General features: G+C 37.4%; 1 protein-coding gene across 2 annotated transcripts in view; it reads right to left on the bottom strand.

Moving 5' to 3' along the window:
- Window positions 1-20196, bottom strand: part of LOC127809223 (DNA mismatch repair protein MSH3) — a 33569-nt gene that overhangs the window by 1677 nt on the left and 11696 nt on the right. Inside the window, exons 8-11 of one of the 2 annotated variants that reach the window (XM_052347991.1) lie at window positions 6084-6350; window positions 5922-5993; window positions 3161-3310; window positions 2017-2508 (exon numbers count right to left, since the gene is read on the bottom strand). In XM_052347991.1, the coding sequence (XP_052203951.1) occupies window positions 2017-2508; window positions 3161-3310; window positions 5922-5993; window positions 6084-6350 (981 nt within the window). The remainder of the gene's footprint in view (window positions 1-2016; window positions 2509-3160; window positions 3311-5921; window positions 5994-6083; window positions 6351-20196) is intronic. The other variant, XM_052347995.1, reaches the window with a different exon arrangement.

Genomic DNA, 20196 nt, shown 5'->3' with positions numbered 1-20196 from the left:
AAAATAATATTTTATTTATTGTTATTTGTTTTTTATCCACATCACGTTGTTGTATTATCAATAAGGCATCCATATGAAGTACTTGCTATATTTTACCTAATTAATGTTAATAGTAGGAAGACAAGTGTGCTAATTCCTAAATTTAAAAAAAAATAGATTAGCAAAATCCAAATTAGCTAAAACCTTGCAGGCCATGGGAGGAGATCAATGTTTTCTTCTCTCATATACATGTGTATGTGAGTATTGGTTGTATCTAGGCAGCATTTATTCTAACTAAATATTCAACTTCCCAATTTGGAAATATATACCTGAATAGAGATGGTCAATTTTCCCCCCCAATAATGACATTTTTAAAGTATAGGAAAAATTACTTTTTATTGCCCCTACAGGGATAATTACTCAATTTGGAAATATATAATTGAATAGAGGGGGTCAATTTTCATTGCACTTATGACATGGCAAAAAGAAAAAATAGGAGTAAATAGTATTCAAATACTTTAAAATTTGAGCGGAAAATAGTCTCCATATACTTTAAAATTCGACATGTAATCCCTTCTGATTTAGACTAAAATGTAATATTTAACAGCCTTTAAAGTCCTTAACCTGTTTAGTGAAAAGACAAGGGCTAGCTTTATAGTGTTGTACATGTTTAGCCTTGTAGAGTTGTATATATACCTAATACACGAATAAAATATTAAAATACCTTTTGTCTCTTCTTCAAAAGATGGTGTCTGAGCACAAAGGACCACCAGACAGGTCACTGCCGTAGATCTGGTTGCCATCGCAGATCTGGTTGCAGAGGAGAGAGAGAGAGAGAGGTGCAATAGAGAAAAAGCGTGATTGGTAGAGGGAGACGGGCAATTGATGGTGGACAGCGGTGTCACCATCGCAAGGTGCAACAGAGATGCGACCAGTTGGAGAAAGATGGATGACTGGTGGTGGATAGCAGCAGCAATGGTGGCAGCTGGTTAAGGATTAGGGTTATGGTTTTTGTAGCTTTAGTGGCTCTGATACAGAGTATCAGACCATGACCTTAGCCACATGTGAGTTGGTTTGGCTCAAACAACTTCTTAAGAAATTAATATTTGGAGATTCACGGACAATGCAACTTATTTGAAATAATCAAACACCTTCATATTGCCTCTACTCTGTTTTTCAAGAACGAACTAAACACATAGAGATAGATTGTCAATTTGTGAGACAGAAGTTGATTTTTAAAGAAATTAGTACCTCATTTGTTGGGTCTAATAACCAGCTGGCTGATCTTCTTAAAAAGACATTACAGGGTCCACAACTTGACTACAGTTGTATCAAGCTAGGCACATAAGATGTAAATGCGCCTACTTGAGGGGAAATGTTAGCCATATAGTGTTGTACATGCTTAGCCTTGTAAATAGTTATTAGCTTTCTTGAGTTATACCTTGCAGAATTGTATATATACCTAACACATGAATAAATTATTAAAACACTTTTTGTCTCTTCTAGAAAACAACGGGAAAAAAAAAGAAGACAAAGTCAAGTGCTCTTGTAGTTCTCATAAGAAATGAATAACTTCCTTTTCTATACGCCAGGTCGGAATGTGAAATACATGTTCTGCTAGGTTTAATAAATTGTTTTATGTTCCACTTTTGCCAAAAGTGTAAAGAAGTTAATGCGTTGACTTTTGAAATACACCAGAACAGTGTTCCCCAAACATGACAAAATAGAGATAATTACCCTTAAAAAAAGATCACACAAAACATTATTTAAGCACCACACATAAGGCAGAAAAATTTGGCATAGGACACTGCTTGTATATAAGCATACGTTAGCAGGCAATTAGACTTTGGATTTGAAACTACTTGTCGTTATCCTTTATTTTACTTACAGGGATGTTGAGATGCCTGCAGTTTACTTACAAAGGGATATTTGTTAATTTAATTTTGTAAGAAAAACAATTTTCAGGTCCAATAATTTAAACTAAATGCTATAAAACACGTGCATGCATGCACGGGCGTGTAAGGAAGAGAGACTTACTTGGGCAAGCTGAGCAACCTTAAATCCAAAACTTCTCTCTGACACACCAGGCACAAGTTTGTAGAGGTAAATGACATCTTGGTGATCCACTTTCTCAACATTCTGATTGTTCAATTGCATCGTATCTCTTTCCTTCTGTGATGTTAGAAATGAAACATGGTATGCCCCCACAGAGCCTGGGAATTCAAGCTTGATGTCTACAATTTTGGGGTAATGGGTGACAAATAGAACCATGCATCTTTTATGCTCAAGAAGATGATGCAACGTAGCATAAGCAATTGCTACACCATCATGTGTGCTCGTGCCCCGCCCAAGCTCATCAATGATAACCAGCGATTGGGATGTGCAGGACTGAATTATGTTGGAAGCTTCACTCAATTCTTCCAAAAAGGTACTCCTTCCTTGCTGGATATTGTCAGAGGAACCTATCCGTGTGTGGATGCTATCAAGCACATGCAGTTTCACTGCTGATGCTGGAACAAAGGAACCAACCTAGAAGGATCAGAGAACACATTTTACGAACCTATGGCATATAGATTCTTTTTGCTAATCGAAAATATAGAATTCTCCTTTCCTTCAATAATAAATAGAACAGATATTGCATTTATGTTTTCACTCAACACTTAAATTTGTAACTCAAAATAATGATTCCCTCCCTTAAATGGTTGGATAAGCAATAGTGAATAGAATCATCCATCTCAGGATATAACAAAAGATCATATAAGAAATAAATGAAAGGAACAGACAAAATTAAAACTAAATAAATTGTATGATTTTTTTTTTTTTTTTTTGATAAATTGAATACAATTGTATGATGTTAGCATATAGATGCTTTCAACATATCAAAGTTCTAGTATTACATTAAGCAAACAGCAGGACATCTCCCCAAAAGGAAAAATAAATAAATACATAAATATTTCAATAAAATAAAGGGAATTATACAGGCATTAAAGTTTTTTTTTTTTTTTTTTTTTTCAAATATGATATGAAAGACAATGAAAAACAACTTAAGTTAATCCTCCGATGTCTTAGACCAGCAACAGTAGATTTCTCGGCAAGGAGAAGCAAGGACACAAATTTTTGGCCCTTATAAAACAATAATCAGAAACATTAATATTAGTAAGATCAGGGATAATAAATCTACCTGGGCCATTATAGAAATGAGAGCAACTTGACGAATATAGCAACTCTTTCCTCCCATGTTTGGTCCCGTCACTATCTGGCAGTACTCTCCTTCTGCATGTAAATTAGTCCCATTTGGGACAAAATTATCTTGTAATATAGTCTCCATTACCTGGTAAAAAATGATGGCAAATGAAGGTGCGAAGTACATTGATCAAAACTCACAGGACACCACAAAAATTACAGGACACCGCAAAAATTAAATGAAAAAATACTTGTTGGATCCTCAATTTGATTTGACAGAGGCAAGAGTTAAACATGATGCAGACCCGAGGGAGGAGAAGTGAAGGCTGAGTGTGGCGCTGGATGGAAGTACTATGTTTAAGTGTACCTTGACGTACTATGTTTTTTAATTTTATCTCAATTTTATTTGATTAATATAATTACTAGTTTTATATGACTAGTTTCTAATCATAGTATGGGAGATTTTCTTAGGTGTATTGTAGGAGAGAAGGCTAGTGATTCGGATTTGATTTCGCCTACTGCTGAATTTGCCTACAATAACTCCATTAACTGGCTCATCAGTAAGATTCCCTTCTCATGGTTATTTTCCTTGCACCCTATTGACCTTGTCCCTTATCCCCGGAAGCCCAAATTTCTGAGCCTGCTGAAAATTTTACTCTTAACACATTTATGATTTGCATGCTAAGATTAGGCATGAAATTGCAGTGAGTAAAATCATAACTTGCTGGTGAAGCTATTAATGATGATGACCATGTCATGATCTGATTTTGTCCAGAGCATTTCTCCAAACATTCCTACAAGAAATTGCATGCTCGAGTTAGTGGCCATTTTCCATCATTAGTAAATTTGGACCTAAAGCTTATTTACTTGATTTACCTAATAATATGATTAATAGTCATGTTTTCAATGTGGAAGATTTGTTACCTCACTAAGGCACACTTGAGTCTCCTATTTTGCCTACTAGTGTTCCTGTATCCTTGTTTTCCACACCTGCAACAAAGGGATGTGATGATTTTGTGCTGATGATGAAATTGTGGCTTCCTCTAATGGCGGCTAGTTAAGGGGGAAAATTGTCCAAATTCAGATGCTACTTGGATTGCTGAGGAAGATTTGAGCCTAGGGGCCAGAGCTATTAGAATGGCACTTGCAAGTTGCAATCCAACTCATAGGATCCGAATCCTTTTCAGCTAGGGGAGAATGATGGATGGCAATATTTTAAAAAGAGTAAATTACTGAGCACCCCTGAGGTTTAACCAGATGACACAAATCCCCTTGACATATCAGAAATTACAAAGATCTCCCCTACTTGTGTAAATGGAGCATTTTTCCCTCATTATTTAAGTCTCCTCTCTCTCAGCTCTTTCTCTCTCATAGATTTGGTCCTCTTCTCCAACAACAGTCCCCCCTCTCTAATGATGGTGTCATCTTCATCTTCTCCACCATCCCTTTCTTTCTCCCTCTCTCTCAATCTCTCTAAAAATTGATCAATTTGCAAAAACATTCTCTGCAAATCGAAAGGGGTTCAATTTGTAGAGAAGGTGCAGGTCCAAAGGCTCGGTTTGCAAAGAGATTCTTTGCAAATTGAACCCCTTCAATTTATAGAGAAGGGTTTTCTCTGAAGGCAACAAGAGAGAGAAAGAGAGCTTCACAGCATCGCGGCGTAAGGGTATGCCTCTCTCTATCTCTCTCTAAGTTGCTAAGGATGAGAGGGCAATGGGGTTTCTCTCAACCCCATTGGCAAAACCCCACTGTTGATTGGGTTGAGAGAAGCCCCATTGCTTGCTAAGGGATTTCATCTCTCTCTCTCAGCTGAAGGAGCCTAGAGGCTTCCTTCAATCCAGTTGCTTCAAATCAAAGCAACTTATTGCTTTGATTGTCAATGGTGGTGGCCTATGACGATGGCAATCACCAATAATCTTTTTACTTTTATTTTTTCTCTTCAACTACACGTGACAAAGGAGAGAGGGTATTTCTGACACTTCGAAAAAATTAACAAACAGTAAGGGAGAAAGTGATATAAAGTCAAATAACCTCAACAGAGGTGTTCATGTCCTTTCTAATATGTCAGGGGGTTATGTGCCATTTTGTCAAATCTTGGGGTGCTCGGTGTAATTTAACCTTTAGAATAAATTACTCTAGGCATAAATATAAGAATAACATTATTTATTTTATTTCTTTGTTTGATTTATTTATTTTGTTCATCTCTTATTTATTTATATATTTTATTAGGTTGCATTAGAATCCTAATCCTAATTAGAGTGTGATTAGTAGCCCATATAAACCCCTTTGAGACATATCCTTTGGCAACTTTGATAAAAAAATTCATATTGATTTAAGATATTGAATTGAATTTTGATTGATTTTTTTTTGAGTCTTGTTTCCTTTTGGGTTATGCATCAGACCTCCAGCAATAGGATACCGATTTTGAGAATCATGATTTCTAACTAAATCTAATGGGAAAGGAAAAAGTCCTAACTAGGCATATTTAGCACTTAAGGAATGGTCAGTAAAATTTCTATTACAAATTTACAAGACACCAAAAAACAGCCTAATTGATTGTGTGTGTGTGTGTGAGAGAGAGAGAGAGAGTTCGGAGGGGTAAGAATTATTAGCTTACTAGTGACATTAACTTTAGTGTCAATCATAACAGTTAATTATTTAACCTTTCAAATATTGATCCGAATAGGAGTACTTGTTGTAACCAATAAACATCTTTTTTTAAGACGAACTTTAAATCAATAAGCAGCTGAGAAACATACCGGATGACGACCCTCTGAAATATGTATCTGAACGGGTTGACCAGCATTTACAAAAACTGGACGGACATAATTCTGCCACAGGGAAGTTAACAGAATACTTTAATGCCAAATCTTGCAAGATGACCAGTTAATATCTATTCATAACGTCCTCAAAGAGTAAACCTTATTTCTCGAAACATTAGCAAGTGAATGTAGACAGTCCAAAGTAGCCAGTGCTTGAACAGCAGATTGGAACTCAGCATAATATTTACCAAATGCCGTCAAGAAATTATCCCAAGCAGCTCGACAGACAATAGCAAGCTCTTCATTTGCCAGTGATAACTGGTCCAATGCAGACAATACCTCTGGAGGGTGATAGCGTATTGTTTTCTTAGTGCTATTAACTTTCACCCAGTTTGATGGTACCCTCATATCTGCTGGCATCTGCAACTAAAGCTACATTTGCTCAAGACCAGACACAAAAAAAAAAAATTAAATAAATAAATATTGCATATTCTAGATATCAATAAGTACACCAATAGAGCAATCTCAACTAACTGTTTGACAGCTCAGTAATATTTATGCTGGACAGCAATAAAAACAACGGACATAATTTAAACTTATAACAACCGAGATCTGGTTCATAAATCTACAAGCAACTTTATCATCATCTTTGCAAATATTTTCCTAGTTCCACTCCTTATTTCCAAAAAAATGAATCCATCTCCTAAGTTATTGCAACTTGAGGGGGGGGGGGGGGGGGGGGGGGAATTGTGACAAGCTTCAATAAATTTACTAAAAAATAATTGATTAATTAGTTTGTTCTGAATTATACGACAAGTATTTCATAAAACTCATATTTGTTTGTTTGTTTCTTCTGGAACACTCATGGTTGACAAATAAAAACATGACCAAGTGTAGCCTGAGGAAGCACCATTGGCTATATTATTCATAGTCACCGGCGATTTCTTGTCCAAGGCATAATCTCTAGCTGGGAGGCACATATGATGGGCCACTGAACACACAGGATAGCTATAGGAACACTGTATACAGCTTCAAACCATAACATGATATAATACTTTGTTGAGGTTTATATCAGGCATATATGTGCTTAAAATTATTATTGAACAAAACCTGATCGGAGAAGGCAAAGGCATATTTAAGCATGCTTCATTCACAAAAAATAAACAGCCCCAAGGAAAAAAGAAATATTGTGTTCATTAAGAAAAATAAACACATTAATGAGGCAAGGGGACACCAAGGAAGCACAAAGAATCAGAAGGTAAAAGAAGTGAACTACAAAAATTAATTAAAGAGATCACCTGAGAGCCAAGTATGAAAAATGAAGAAAACTCTACTTTTCTATCTACTAACAATTATTCCTTCTCAATAAAAGTTCTTCTATTCCATTGCCTGAAAAATCCATGAAAGAGACAAACGAGCCAAAACGCTTCACATCCAAGCTCCCTTCCAAGAATATTGAGCTTCCTCATGTAGGGGAAAAACCAATTGCATGCCAAATAATCAGGTGATGAAGAACCAAATATCTCTAGAAACTTAACTATCCAAGAGAAGGTGGCTAACAGACTCCATATCACTTTTATAATGCAACACCAATCACCCAGAATAACTACCAATGATGAAAATTTTAACAAGTCAGATAAGATAAGCGGGGGAAACACTTTAGAAAAAACCTCCAGAATCAATACACTTTGTCTAGGAAACAAATTGATGCTCCAATAAGGCCTTATAATAGGATTTTTCCCTAAGACACTGGATTAGGAAGCTCAAGTGTGGGTTCCTGGCAAGGTCAATAAAAGACTCCACTTCCCCCATTAGGCCGAATAGACTAATATATCCTAAACTTAGAGTCAATTTTCAATTTTATCCAATTTTGACATTTGCTTCAATTTGATTATCGAACTTTCACTTTGTTTCAATTCTATCCTCGATCCAGCAAGCGTGTGTTCCATCTTACGTGGCTGCTGATGTGGCGTGCTGACGTGTTCAATAATGGACACGTCAGCAAAACAACACCGTTTTTGGGTCATACCAAATTTCTCAAATTGAAGATAAGGCAAAGAGTCAAAAGCAGAAGCCGAGGACGATAAAGCCAGATCAGATGATCTCTCCAGCAAAAGATGAGGCAGAGAGGCAGAAGCAAAAGCCGTCGGATTCGACGATCTTTGCGGCAGATCATCAGTTCCTAAGGTGGCACAGATGGAGGTAGCATCCACCGTAAGATTCAGCGATCTCGACGAACTGTCGGAGGCGATGGGAGGGTTTTCGGTGCTAGAGAGCTTAGATGGGGGAACTAGTGTTGTTAAAGGCCCAAGGCGACACTAAGGTGCAAAGGGTCTTGGAGCCTGAGGTGCGCGCCTGGCAGGTGCAAGGCACATGCTGACTAAGAAGAAAGAAAAATATACTTCTTAATTAAATAATAAGTCATAAAATAGATCCTAATCACATATGAACATTTATGTTATCAAAAAATTCAAGAATTCAACATATATTAAATAAATCACAATACAAACATACTTCATGACATATCTGTAAATTTCAGCAAATTAAATCCCACCATATTTCAACAAATCAGAAAAAGTAATCGACATTTAAACACCACAAATAAAAAACAAAATTACATATATAATTAAAAGACAACAAAATAGTACTAAAAATGTCATTAAACTTAAGCAAAACCCACCAAAAAATGTTAGTTTTAAGACTTTAAGTCAAGAGTCAACTTAAAAGAAAAAGTTAAATGATCAACCTTAAACCTTTAATAGGTCCTAAATGGCTAAATTTTAATTAGGATTAACTAGATATACATAATAAACTAGAAATCATCCTTATCATCAAGATCAAATGTATCCATATTTTCATCATCAGAACTATCATCTCCAATATCTTCTTCTACGTCATCTCCCTCTCCATATTCTTCTTCCTCGTCAAGATCCATTGGAGCATTTGAAGTTGATGCCCTTGTCCCCCTCCCCCTTGTCAAATTTGAAGTTGAAGTCGCTTTTGATTTAGTTGAGTGATTAGCTTCTTCAACACCAGATGCCATAGCAACATCAACCCATGTCAAATCATGATCTTCATGTACCAGCTCATCATCTGACTCTCCAAATTTATCAATTGCCCCAAGCAACCACTCATTACTTTCATCAACTTCATCTAAAGAAATTGGATCAATTGATTTACACAAACTGAAACGACGTTTCAAAGCTCTATTATACTTGACAAATACCAAATCATTGAGATGTTGCTCCAATTGATTTCTCTTTTTGTTATGAAGCTGTCATAATTAAATTAGAATCAGTAAGTTAAAGAAATAAGAAATCATACACCTTTAGTGGTGAATATTAAGAATAAGATAAAACACTCTTACATGCTCAAAGACACTCCAATTCCTTTCACAACCTGAAGAGCTACAAGTGAGGCTACATATATTGATGGCAAACTTTTGCAAATTAGGGGTTGCAATACCAAATTGAGACCACCATTCAACTAGGAAACAATATACCATAATCAATAATTGAAAATTGCTAGTTGTAGACTAATGATTAGACTTACTTAGATTATTAATTAAAAAACCATATTACCTGGTGGCAATTGATTCCTTCCTCTTATGCATATTTGTTTTCCAAATATCCCTTCAGCATTTTTATACAAGCTTAGCTCTTTATAAATTTTGTCTTGCACCTCTACAGTAGAAACCAACCTCTCTATGGTTTGATACAACCCATCAATAATCTCTTGATCTTCTCCAATGCTTGCATTTGAATAAAAAAATTCTGGATTCTAGTAATATCCGGTTGCATGTAGAGGACGATGCAATTGAATATTCCACCTCCCATCAATGATTTCAAATATTTGCTTGTATTTCCTTTCATCATCAAAAGATTTCGCAATGGCTTCTTTTGCCCTATCCATAGCCTCATAAATATAAGGCATAGCAGGCTTATCCTCATTGTCTACCACTCTAAGTACCTTGACAAGTGGCCCTGACACCTTGAAAGCATAAAGAACATTTTTCCAAAATGAATCTTGTAACACTGTTTGAGATGCGAGCTTACCCCGTGCTTCTCTTGCAAATTTAGAGTTAGTCCACTCTTCTGAAGTGAACATCTTTCTCAAGTTGGCTTTTTGTTTATGAAGTCTTGAAAAGGTGAGGAAAACCGTGGCAAATCTTGTTTTCCCAGGTCTTAGCATCTCTCTCTTTTTGGTGAATGTTCTCATCATGTTCAACACTTGTGTAAAGCTATACAAGAATCCATTTACTGCACATGCTTTTTGAAAAGTCTTCTTCAATATAGGAAGTTTAAAAATATCTTCTAACATTAGGTCTAAGCAATGGGCAGCACATGGTGTCCAATATAAGTGTTTTTGCTTAGCCAATAAGACGTCTCCTATAAGACAAGTTAAAAATCTGTCATTAAATTAACAACATCAACATCATTCAAAGTTGAAGTTAAAAAATAACAAACTTACCGGCTAAAACATTAGCCGAGGCATTATCAGTGACAACTTGAACCACATTTGCTACACCTACTTCCTCTACAAACTGGTCAAGTAATTGAAATATTTTAACAGCATCCTTGGCATATGAAGAAGTATCAATGGATCTAATGAACATGCTTCCCTTTGGACAATTTACCAAAAAGTTAAGCAAAAATCTCTCTCTTATCCTTCCAACCATCACACATAAGGGAACGTCCATATTTAGGCCAATCCTCCTCATGACTCTTCATAATTTCATTTGTGCGTACCAACTCCTTCTTAAGATAAGGAACTCTCACCTCATGATAACTAGGAGGTTTCATGCCTGGACTAGCTCGACTAATAGCCTCAATCATTGGCTTAAAACTTGGATACTTGACTGCATTGAAAGACAAGCCAGCTTCATACATCCATCTTGAAAACCAAACACAAGCATTCTCCCTTAGTTCTTTATTGACATGGGTCTCCATTGTTGTTTGCTTCCCAGTGCTCACTTTAGGTTTAGGAGGCAAAAGCAAATCAAAAAGCCCTTTCATCCTTTGCTTTTTTTGTTGCATAGTTAAACCTTGACTTGAACTTGAAGACACAAGCCTTTTAACACCTCTTTCAAAAACCACTTCATCATCATCATCATCTCCGAGGGTATCAATGTCGTCAAAATCTAGTATAACATCACTATTGTTCTTCTCTTCTAGTTTTTTCGACATATACTTTCTAATTTCTTCTTTAACATGTGAAGGACATTTTGGACAAACTTTGGCATTCCTATACCCTCCAACAAGGTGTTGTTTAGCTCGGTAAACCCCTCCTTTCGTTATTTTTCCACAAAAATTACATTTTAAAGTGTTTATGTCCTTTGGATCTGGCAATGTGTTATATTTCCATGCTGGATCTTTTCTACCACTGCCAGAGGAGCCACTAGGAGCATTTGAATTAGATGCCATTAGGATTAAGATATCTGCCATAATCATCATAAGCAAGGAGTCATAAATTTGGAAAAACATTGTAAAAAAATTCTGAAAAGAAGCATGGATCAATAAGTGGCTGAATTTCAACCAAGGAAGGGAGGGGTTGAAAAAGAATTCTAATTAGCGGTGGGATTTTCTGGAATGGAGAACTGATGCAGGACAACAAGAAGAAAGAAGCAGCAACAAGCATCAACAAAAAAAAGAACTGAAGAAGAAGAACAAAAGGAAGAGAAGAAGAAGAAGAAGAAGAAGTAGCAGCAGCGTAAGAAAGAAGAAGAAGAAGAAGCAGGCTAGCAATAGCAGCAGCATAAGAAGAAGAAGAAGTTTAGCAGCAGCAGCAGAAGAAGAAGAAGAAGAAGGATAGCGGAAGAAGAAGAAGGAGTAGGAGGATAACAACAACGTAAGAAGTAGCCGTGTAAGAAGAAGAAGAAGAAGAAGAAGAAGGATAGCAGCAACGTAAGATTAAGAAGCATCTGCGTAATAAGAAGAAGAAGAAGAAGCAGGCTAGCAGCTGCCAGCAGCGTAAGAAGAAAAAGGGATTGTCGATATGTTACCTTAGCCTGGAGAAATAGTGAAGCACCTCAATCAGAACTGGAGAAGAACTTGAAGAGTTGCAGTTGCTGGCTTGCTGCTTTGCGTGAGAAGAGACTGGAGAGTGCTGCTGCGTAAGAGAGTTGGTGTGGAGGTATAGTCTTTTGGCCTTCTAGAAATCAGATGAGCTGGAGCATGATGATATTTTTGAGTTTTGTTGATTTTTTAATATTGTATTTTATTATTTTCTCTCTTTAAGTTTTAACAGAAAAATGTTTAAAAAATAAAACATGTTGATTTTTCAACTACGCCTGAGGGAGGTGTGCTTGGGGGAGGTGCGCCTGAAGGGCTTAGGCGCGCTTGGTTGGATCTCGCCTCGCCTGGGCATGGCAAGGCGAGATGGTTGCGCCTTGAGGGGCCTTGCGCCTAGGCGCACCTTTAACAACACTAGGGGGAACCGGATTGGCGTTGTAGACAAGGGTATCAAGGACCCTGAGCTCGGCCTTTTCTTTCTCTCTCTTCTGAGCCATGGCTATGGTAGCAGCAGCAGACATGACGACATGGATTGTGCTTGGAGAGGACGGACGACACATGAAGAAAGAATGAATAGTGGTTTTGGTTTTGTTGTTTGATGGGGCTTTGGCTTTGGGTTTGATGGAAATTAATTCAATGCGATTGAAAGGGATTGAGAAATTTGGTATGGCTTCGAGTTTTCAGAACAAAAATCTCCAAATCTTCCACGTATCGTCGAACACGATACATTGTGCGACTCCCAGGCCGCTATTCACTGCTTCTTGTGCGGCTTCGCCACCCTCTCGTTCGCTATTGAGGACGACGACACTTCTTCTGACGCATTGTCCACCTTCAGCTCGAGGCCCAACACGTCAAAGTCACAATCCACGTCGTTGGCGTCGTCGTCGTAGGTCCACAACAACCCATTGAATGTCAGCCCCTTCTCGCTGTCGATGAACTCGCCATAGGTCCGGAAAACCTCGTCGAGAATTGCGTTTATTTGCTTGTCTCTGAACTTGACCCTAGGGTTTACGGTGACGACGAGAGCGGCCATTTCCTCCCTATTCAGCCCACCATCTATGTTGGCATCGAATTGCTGAAAGATTCTCTTCACCTTCTCCGATTTGCTGCCTCTCGTCGCCATCCCTAGATCACGATTCCGAAAATGTTCCGGTTTCAAAAAATTACAACCATTCCAAGCACACCAAACCTAGCCCAGATCTGACCCAATTAATCCATAGTTCTAACCCAAATCTTGCCCAATTTACCCATGTTGTTGACGTGTCCATTATTGAACACGTCATCACTCCACATCAACTTCCACGTAAGCTGGGACACACGCTTACTGGATTGAGGATAAAATTGAAACAAAAGTGAAAGTTTGATGACCAAATTAAAGTAAAGATCAAAACTGGATAAAATTGAAAATTGACCATAAGTTCAAGATATATGTCTATTCGGCCTCCCCCATTATCATTCAACTCCCAGCTAAAGTCAATACCCCAGAAAGCATGGCCAGTTTTCATTGAGATTATCTCAAACCTAAGCCTCCGTATTAACCCCTAAGAACAAAACAGATTAAAAGGCTTCCTCTAAAGTTGTCTCACCAAAGAAAATGTAATTCCAGACATAAACCTTCTCCTCAACGCCTATCAGAAATTGATGGTACTGAAAATCATCACATTGCCCGAATGATCTTCTACTGCCTCTTACCATGAGAACTAGTGAGCTCCCAATAAAACCAATCAGCCCATAAAATGCCATATTTAGGGCTCAGTATCCTCCTCTAGTATTTATTAGAATTCCATATTTAGGGCTCAGTACCCTCTTCTAGTATTTATTCCACTTCAAAGCAATCTATAACCACTTCCCTAAAGGAGCTCAAGTGAAACCTCAAGCTTACAAACTCCCAAACCAGGACTTAGTTCCAAATCCTGAAAGCAAGCTAAAATATTTGTCTTTAACAAATTCAACTAGGTTGAATGGAAAACAAGCTGGAAGCATAGAGCTGTTAGTTTAGAAGATGTTCATATTTCTACCTCTTTTGGTAAAAAAAAATTCCGTTCCATCCACTCTTTTCACTGTCCTCTATTGACTTTGTGGCTCTCCCAAATCCCACATCGTTGGCTATAGGTTTGGGAGGGTTTCCTTTTACTATAAAAGGAGCCCTCCCCCTCTTATGTAAATCATCCTAAAATTATATCTCCTCTCTCATTTGTATTACTCTCTTTGAAAATTAGTGAAGTATTTTTGGTGGTGTCCGAGTACATAGGCTAAATTGGTCGAACCTCATTAAATTCTAGTGTTCTATTTATTGCTATATAAAACAATTTTTGTTGGGTATATTTGTAGTGGTGTTAGTGATATATTGTGCTATTAAGTGCATGTCTAGAAAAAATCTGTCTTAGGAGTTTGGGTTTTAAGTGGGACCACTTGTGACCCCTCCAGTCTTTCTTGGAATTTTTCTTGATGCAATTTTTGGTACAATTGTTCATGCATTATTCACCTATACGAGTATTGTTCATCTATACGATACTATTCACGATGAAGTTGAATTTGGAAAAAATAGCCTGATTTTTCCAACAATTGGTATCAGAGCCAAGGTTTCTTAGTATGCTCAGCGGTTGCAATTGTATCTTCCACATCCGAAAATATTTTCTTGAATTGTTGATATTATGCTTTGATAACTAGTGACTATAAAAGATAATAAAAATGGCAGATGAAAGAAGTTAAAAAACATCCACATCGGGAGCCTTTTCCTCGTCCACTTTGGCGAGAAATTTGGCAAATACAATAATTGCAGTAGAGGTGTTTGATGGTTCAGACCATTCCGACATGTGGCAATGCAGGATTTTAGACGCTCTCTTTCAACAAAGTCTAGATATTGCCATTGAGGAAAAGAAATCAGTTGATATTGAAGAAAAAGAATGAAAAACCATCAATCGATTAGCGTGTGATACAATTCGATCATGCTTGTCCAAAGAGCAGAAGTATGCATTTTCGAAAGAAACTTCTGCAAGTACATTATGGACGAAATCGGAGGAAAAGTTTTTGAAAAAAAGCGGTCAAGGTAAACTCTACATGAAAAAAAGATTATTCCACTTTACTTATGTTCCCAGTACCACGATGAATGATCATATCCACTACCTTTAATTAGTTGGTAGCTAATTTGATGAACTTGGATGAAACATTCAAAGATAAAGATTTAACTTTGACGTTGTTGGGATCCCTTCATATGAAGTTTGAATTTCTTCAAACTACTTTGCTTTATGGGAAGGTTCAAGTATCTTTTAGTGAAGTTTGTGTTACTTTGTATAGCTAGGAGTTGAGAAAAAAAGATAAGAAAGAAGCAACGCATGGCTCAGCAGAAACATTGATTATAAGAGGTCATTCACAAAGCCAAAAGAAAGAAAGAAGAGGGAGATCTAGTTCGAGATTCAGATCGAACAAAGATGAGTGTTCTTTTTGTCGGGAGAAAGGCCACTGGAAGAAGGACTACCTAAAATTAAAAACTAAAAGCAAACTTGAGAAAGGGAAAGTTATCTCAAATGTAGACCTTTCACTGGTTCTTACATCTTCGACAAGCTATTTTGGTGCTTGGCTTTTGGATTCGAGTTGTAGCCACCATATGTGTCCCAATCGGGATTGGTTCTTTAATTTTCAAGAACTTCATGTAGGAGTTGTTTACACAGCAAATGACATACCTTGTGGAACAATCGAATTGGCACAATCCATTTGAGGAATCATGATGGATCAACCAGAATACTAATAGATGTGAGATATGTGTCGAATCTAACAAAGAATCTCATTTATGTGGGAACTTTAGAATCCAAGGGATTTAAAGTAACTGCAAAAAATGAAGTTATGAAGGTGATCTTGAGTGCACTTGTATTGATGATCTCGGGTGCACTTGTATTGATGAAAGGTATTCAAAAGAAGAATAACTTGGATTACTATCACTTCAATGCAATTATTGGGATAGCAACAATAGTAGCTTCCAATGATGACAAGGATACAAAAGCAACCAAACTATGGCATATGCGTTTGGGACATGCAGGTGAAAAATCCTTACAAATTTTAGCCAAACAAGGATTGTTGGAAGGTGTCAAGACCTGCAAATTAGACTTGTGTGAGCACATTGTCAAGGGGAAGCAAACGAGAGTGAAATTTGGCATTGCAATCCAAGATAGCAAGGGTATTTGGATTATGTTCACTCAAATGTGTGGGGACCTTCCAAGACAACATCTATGGGAGGTAAACACTATTATGTTACATTTGTTGATGATTATTCCAGAAGAGTATGGGTGTATGCTTTGAAGAAAAAGGATAAAGTGTTGGGATGTTTCCTTAAATGGAAAAACATGGTGAAAACTCAGACTGGCAGAAGGATCAAAACACTCAGAACAGATAATGATGGTGAGTATAAAAATGATCAATTTGACAAAGTCTATCAAGATGAAGGTATTGTTCTGACACTTCACAGTCAGAGATACATCGAAACAGAATGAGGTGGCAGAGCGCATGAATCAAACGTTGCTAGAGAAAGTTCGGTGTATGTTATCTAATGTTGGGTTGGGCAGACAATTTTGGACTGAGACTGTGGCATATGCGAGTCACCTCATTAATCAATTGCCATTGACTACTATTTGTGGAAAAACACCTTTTGAGGTGTGATCTGGAGAACCCGCTAATGATTAGACTTCATTACATGTGTTTAGTTCCACTGCATGCTACCATGTTAAGAAATCCAAGTTGGATCCAAAAGCAAAGAAAGCATTGTTCATGGGGATCACTTAAGGAATAAAGGAATACTAGCTCTAGGGTCTAGAATCAAAGAAGATAATCTTTAGTAGGGATGTTACCTTTGATGAATCTACCGTGTTGAATGAGGTAACAAATGAAGTTGTGTAGCAAATTGATGATGCTCCACAACAGGTGGAGAATACTCTAAAACTAGTGGAGTTTAGTAGAAGAATCATTGACCCATCAATAAATGATGAATCAAATGGAGACACTCATGTGGCAGAGGAGTCGTCGGATGAAGAAGAGGTTTCGACCCAAGAACCTCCACAACAATAAGAATCAATTGCAATAGAAAGGCCACGACAAAAGATTCGAAAACTTGCTAGTTTTGTTGATATGGTGGCCTATGTATCTCCAATTGTAAATAATGACATTCCTATCACTTATAATAAAGTTGTCCAAAGTTCAAAAAATGAAAAGTGGAGAAAAACCACGAATGAAGAAATGCAGTCCCTTCATAAGAATGAGACATGGAGGCTAACCAGCTTACCAAAGGGAAAGAAGGCAATTGGATGCAAATGGGTATATGCAAAGAAGTAAGGATTTTCTGACAAGAATGGTGTCCAATACAAGGCAAAGTTGGTGGCTAAAGGTTACGCTCAAACGGAGGGCATTGATTACAATGAAGTTTTTTCTCTAGTTGTGAAACATTTCTCCATTAGAATTTTGTAGGCCTTGGTAGCACAATTGGATTTGGAATTAGTTCATATGGACGTGAAAACTGCGTTTCTACACGGTGATTTGGAAGAAGAAATCTATATGATTCAGCCAAAAAAATTAAGGGTTGTTAGTAAAGAAAATTGGGTTTGCAAACTAAACAAATCATTATACGAATTGAAGCAATCTTCGAGGTAGTGATATAAGTGATTTAAGTAGTTTATGTTGGGGCAAAGGTACACAAGAAGCAAATATGATCATTGTGTGTATTTGTGCAACCTACAAGATGGATCTTTTATATATCTTCTTTTGTATGTTGATAATATGCTAATAGCTTCAAAGAATAGTGAAGAAATTGAAAAATTGAAGGCTCAGCTAAATAAGGAGTTCGAAATAAAAGATTTGGGTGAAGTCAAAGAGATTCTTGACATGGAGATTCTTGACATGGAGATAATTAAAGACAGGAAAAGAGGAAGGCTTTGTTTGAATCAAAAAACATATCTAGAGAAAGTACTATAACGTTTTGGCACGAATGAAAAATCAAAACCTGTGACTACTCCATTAGCTCCTCATTTCAAGCTTAGTGCATTTTTATCTTTGAAGAGAGTTGCGAAACGAGAGTACATGTCAAAAATTTCATATGCAAATGTTGTTGGTAACTTGATGTATACTATGGTATGTACAAGGCCCAAAATTTCACAGGCAGTTGGAGTTGTGAGCATGTATATGCATGATTAAGGGTGTGCGATCGGTTATAATTGAACTGAAGCAATCGAAAATTACTAACCAAACCAAACCGAATCGCATGTAATAACCGAATCGAACCGACTGACTAACCCCAACTAACCAAAACCGTGATAGCTAAACCGAACCGAACCGAAAATTGAACTAAAGCACAAAATAATCAAAGAGACTAAACATTAGTTCAGCCTTACTATTGCCTCTGGCCACCTAGCCAGTCGGTGATTCCAATGATTGGAATTGATCATCGAATTCCCCCAATTGCGTTAATTCATATATCCAAAAAAGGATTTGATCTAACAGTTGATTTTTTGTAGATCTAAAAATTAATTTTATGGTCAAAAAACTCAAAAACATGTTTATGGAAAAACGTCGTCGGCTATCATCCACGGCGGATTCAACGATTGGAATTGACCAACAGATTCCCTTTGGTTCAGTGACCCACATACCCAAAAATCAAAAGCATATACTAGTTGAATTTTAGTAGATCTAGATTCTAATGTAAAATAGAAGTTGCCGGAAAACTTACCGAAGGAGCCATCAGCGTCGATGGGCGAGCACGGTGGTGTGCAAATTAGAGGGGGAGAGAGAGATGTTGGGTTGGTGTTGGTGTCGGGGTCGGAAGGAGACGAAGGGCCGAGCGAATTGGAGACAAAGACAAAGGGCCAGCCATTCGGCTTCAGCCCTTTACTCGGCCCTTCGTCTTCATCTCCAGTTGCCGCAGAAGCAATTGGAATTTCCATAAACGTGTTTTTGAGTTTGAAATTATTAATGCAATTGTTTGAAATTGCTTCTTGGAGAAGCAAAATTGAAAAAGGACAATCAAATTAAAGGGACAATTAAGGGGAGGAGCAGGGCTGAAATTGAAGGGGCGATTGTTGCAAGCTTCTCGAAGAAGCCAAATTGAAAGGACAATTGAGGTTGAGGGGAGTAGGGCTGCAGGCTTCTTGGAGAAGCAAATTGAAGGGACCCTTGGATGATCTTATTCTTGTGGTTTCGTTGTATTGTTCCCCAGCCACGACTGATTTTTTTCGTGCTCTCTCTCTCTCTCTGTATACTCGCTGGTATAGTTGCAAGCACTTGAGGCAAAAGGAAGGATCAAACCAAGCATCAGTTATGTTAGTTCGATTAAACCGAACATGATAACCGAACTGATGAAAATTAACTGAAATTTTCATTAAAATTAATTGAATTGAACCGGCCAGTTCGGTTTGGTTAGTTCAGTCTAACCGAACTAATGCACAACCCTATGCATAATCCTAGAAAGGAACATTGGCAAGCTCTGAAATGGATTTTGTGGTATATTCTGAACACCGTAGAAGTTGGTTTAGTTTTTGAGCAGGATGAGAAAGTGGTAAATACATAGTTGGTTATTGTGATTCTGACTATGTTGGTGATTTGGATAAACGTCAATCTACGACTGGTTATGTATTCGCTTTAGCAAAGGCACCAGTCAGTTGAAAGTCTACCTTACAGTCTATAGTTGCTCTGTCTATAATAGAAGCAGAGTATATGACAGTTACAGAGGCTGTGAAATAAGCAATTTGACTTTATGGATTACTTGATGAATTGGGAGTTGGTCAAAAGTACATCAAGGTACATTATGACAGTCAGAGTGTTACTCACTTAGCAAAGAACCAAGTTTATCATGCAAGGACGAAGTATATTGATGTAAGATATCACTTTGTACGAGAAATTCTAGAAGACAATGAGATACAAATTCAGAATATCTGAGCCACTAAAAATCCTACTGATATGATGACTAAGGTAGTGACAGCAGTCAAGTTCCAACATTATTTGGACTTGATTAATATCCTTAGTATTTGAAGTTAGCGCTACAAAGTGCATTTGAAAACACTACTAATAATAATTAGCTTGAGGAATTTGGCTGGGATTTGGGAAATTCGCCAAAGTGGAGATTTGTTGACTTTGTGGCTCTCCCAAACCCCACATTGTTGGCTGTGGGTTTGGGAGGGTTTCCTTTTACCATAAAAGGAGCCCTCCCCCTCTTATGTAAATCATCCCAAAATTGTATTCTCCTCTCTCATTTGTATTTCTCTCTTTGGAAATTAATGAAGTAT

This window comes from Diospyros lotus, chromosome 1 (genome assembly GCF_014633365.1).
Source record: "Diospyros lotus cultivar Yz01 chromosome 1, ASM1463336v1, whole genome shotgun sequence".
NCBI classification, from domain to species: domain Eukaryota; kingdom Viridiplantae; phylum Streptophyta; class Magnoliopsida; order Ericales; family Ebenaceae; genus Diospyros; species Diospyros lotus.
Note: the sequence above shows the minus strand (reverse complement) of the source record. Positions and strands in the feature narration are given on the sequence as shown.